The 3,637-nt window shown below is 41.0% G+C and overlaps 1 protein-coding gene across 4 annotated transcripts in view; it reads left to right on the forward strand.

Moving 5' to 3' along the window:
- The window catches only part of LOC116702806 (TANK-binding kinase 1-binding protein 1), a 49,166-nt gene that overhangs the window by 35,028 nt on the left and 10,501 nt on the right, over positions 1 to 3,637 (forward strand). For all 4 annotated transcript variants that reach the window (XM_032537275.1, XM_032537277.1, XM_032537278.1 and 1 more), the window contains exons 5-6: positions 114 to 264; positions 3,243 to 3,436. In XM_032537275.1, the coding sequence (XP_032393166.1) occupies positions 114 to 264; positions 3,243 to 3,436 (345 nt within the window). The remainder of the gene's footprint in view (positions 1 to 113; positions 265 to 3,242; positions 3,437 to 3,637) is intronic.

A 3,637-nucleotide genomic window follows, 5' to 3' on the forward strand; every position in this document is an offset into this window, starting at 1 on the left:
TTCATCGTTAACATGTACAAACTGAGATTGATCTGATAAATACGACTTATGTTAAAATGTTAAGCAGCAATTTGGGTTTCAGTTTCACTCATGTGTTTGTGTGTGTGTGTCAGACGACTCTGGCAGAGCAGCATGTGGAGCAGATCTGCAGTCTGGAGTCAGCTGTCAGACAGAGAGAAACTTCCCTTCAGAAACTCAGTGCTCAACTCCGCAGCAAAGACGCACATCATTCTCAACTCCACGCCAGCCTGAACGTACCCAGAGGTGAGTTCTGTGTGGATGAGCAGTAGACTAAGTTATATCATGGTGGAAATAATAACAAATATAAGTAATAATAAGTAGTAGTAGCAGAAAGTACTACCACTCATAATAGTAGAAGTATTAGTAAAGTGTCCCCCGATTTCAAACGGATTTCAAAGTTAAAAACACAAAATTTACAATCAACCTTTTGCTTATTTCCGCCCCTTTAGTTACCAGCACTACCTGTATCAAGCATTCCTTCGGCAGATTTACCTATGTACCAATTTGTAGTATATTTTTAAACAATGGGTCCTTGATTTCAGACTGGCAACTTCTATTTTGTCGGCTAAAATGCAACCATTAATGCAGATTTCCTATGCTACAAGCTTATAGGTATTTTGAGTTGGTTAAAAATGCTGTCTCTGGCGGACTTTCTTTAAGCTGAGTTTTGAATTCTGAAGGTCTTAAATATGCACAATAATACATACATAATAATAAGGTAAAAGACAGTGGTTTATGCTAACAGGTCTCAGTATGATAATGAAGAATATAAGATCAGACTCATATTTTATTGTAACATAAAGCTAGTTCAGTTGCTTTGCTACAGTACAAACTTGGAAAATTAAGTTTGAGGTTGGATTTAGACTTGTTTGTATTTTCGAATAATTATTAACTTTTGAAGTGTTCGAACATAACACTATGTCATATGAAGCTTTCTTTGTACTGATGGTGCATGAGCTGCAAGCATGCATAGAAACCTTTATGCTCAACGCATTGATTATTGCATCTATTATTGTTATTGTTATTACAGTCTTGTCCAAAAGGACAAGACTGTAATAACAATAACAATAAAAGTTTGTATTCCAGGGGGAATACAAACATAATAATCTGTGAATAAGCAAGAAGTAGTAGAGCAGAAATAGAGAGTGGAAGTAAAGGAAAGCAGGCTGCCTGGCAACAGTAGTAAACACATCCATGGTAAACACAGACTTACCGCCAAACATTGCATTTGTCTATTTTAATTATAAACATTGTTGTTGATTATATCCAAAATGAAATGATTGATCTGTCTCTCGATGTTCAATTTCAATTCAATTCAATTCAATTTTTATTTATAGTATCAATTCATAACAAGAGTTATCTCAGAGACACTTTACAGATAGAGTAGGTCTAGACCACACTCCAGAATTTACAAGGACCTAACAGTTCTAGTAGTTTCCTCCAGAGCAAGCAACAGTGCGACAGTGGCGAGGAAAAACTCCTTTTAGGCAGAAACCTCGGTCAGACCCAGGCTCTTGGTAGGCGGCGTCTGACGGGCCGGTTGGGGTTAGTGGAAATAACAAAAATAGAAAAAAACGAACACTCTTTCCATGAGACAGCTTTTTAGCTTTGACAGTGCGGTCTCTCATGTTTTTCCACACCCTTCAGCAAAATGCATCCTCTTTCCCAAGGGGTTGTGTCTCTCTTCCCTGTGGTCTGTACAGATTTTTTTACAAGCAAACCTGCTCAAAATGTTTTCCAAGCTGACCATGTTGAAATGGAACGTGCAGTGCACGCTAGTTGCAAAGGTTTAGAGGTGCATGACCACACGCCATGCAACTTGTGGTGCCTAAGGCCGGGTATAACAAGGTATTTTGTTTGTTGACTCTGAGTCAACTTTGGGAGAGTGGGGACAGTGGTGAACATCCGGGCACTTTGGCCACCATCAGCGAAACTCGGTCTTACCGCTGTTCTCTTGAATGCCGCTCTGCCATGATTTCAGCTGCCTGTGGAAACCTAGTCTCGCATAGCCAGACTTTCCTCCACAACGCTGCGGAGGAAGGTCGGGCGAGTCCACACAGCAAGGTAACGGACATCCTGCCAAAATGAAAGACATCCGGTGGAGTATAGACTAGTGGAAACCCAGCGTAACGATAAGAGACACTTCGCCCGTGTAGGTTCTTGGCTCTGCATTCTCACTGCGCTCCTAATGTGTTCTTGTGTTTTATGTTTTTATTTTTTAACTGTTTATTCATGTGTTTTATCTGTTTTTATTTTCTACCTGTTTTGTAACTGTTTTTGTGTAAAGCACTTTGAGTTGCCCTACGGCTGAAATGTGCTAAACAAATAAAGCTGCCTTGCCTTGCTTAATGTGAACAGACAGGCAGACAACGCTCCGCGAGTAAAAGCTCGGTAACCATGGGGACTCTGTGCACTACTGTATCCGTGCTGGTACAACTGAATGACGTTAGTTGACTGTGGTATCATATATTCCTAATCACATGTTGATTTACACCAAAACCTTTTAAGCAAGAACTAGGCTATGTTGTTGCTGAATCTAGCTTAATTTAGCTTAATGCAAATGAGGAGCGGGTGACTCGACACCCTCCTTCTCCAAAGTCCACTACCAGAATGCATTGCACAGCTGCTCCCATTGAAATGAATGGGAAATGTCGCTGACAATGGACACACACCTTCCGACTGCCTATGCCCTCCACCCGCCCACTTGCCTCTCATTTAAAATATATTACGAGGCGAGACAATCGCTCCCTGTGAGAAAAGACTTTTATTTATGTGTCTTACAGAAGTGGATTACTCAAATTCTCTATACTTCTTAACTATACTTACAGGCTGTTATTCCCTGGAGCACAAGAAGAAAATCAAAGATTGACTAAGTTGTTTTCATTGTCCACTGGGGAACTTGAAACTGTTTATCTTTTGGTTGAGGGTTTGCTGGGATCCTAAAGAGAACTGTTTTGGTGTTGAGAGACAAGACAAATTAATTGTAATTACTTTGCTTACTTAGTTATTACTTATGTAAATAAAGCAGATCTGGAGATCCCTAGTAAAAAATACTCCAAAAAAGGTTACCATGTATGTAAAAATTGATGATTTAGGATTTACATTTGATTCCTCTACTGATCATTGTCTAGACTAGTGACTTGTAAGAAAAAAACATTGAGAACAGATTAAACAGATTAAGGCTGTTGTGTGTTGTGTGTTGTGTTGTGTGGTTTTGTCAGAGGGCCGCGGTCCGACGCTGCAGAGCTCCCACAGTCTGGACGCCCTGTCCGACCTGAAGCTGCAGCGCCTGGAGGCCGAGTTGGAGGGGGCAAGGCACCAAGCCGAGGCAGCCGGTCAGAGGGAAAAGGAGCTGAGGGCCGAGTTTCAGAGGCTGCAGCAGGAGGTGGCCCTGCTACAGGAAGCACAAAGACAGGTAGGCTTAATGATTAAAAGACTGGATCTTTACATCTGTGATGCTATCAGATTCATTATATCTACCGCAACCTCCAGACTCTGACCGTTTTGACACATTTGATGGCCATTGTACAGTCTAAAATAGGTGAGGATGATGCATTTTTTATTTATTGGATAAGGTAATTCATAGGGGTGATCCGAGTACCCGGCTGAAACAAGT

The sequence above is a fragment of the Etheostoma spectabile genome, chromosome 15 (assembly GCF_008692095.1).
Source record: "Etheostoma spectabile isolate EspeVRDwgs_2016 chromosome 15, UIUC_Espe_1.0, whole genome shotgun sequence".
Taxonomy (NCBI): Eukaryota; Metazoa; Chordata; class Actinopteri; order Perciformes; family Percidae; genus Etheostoma; species Etheostoma spectabile.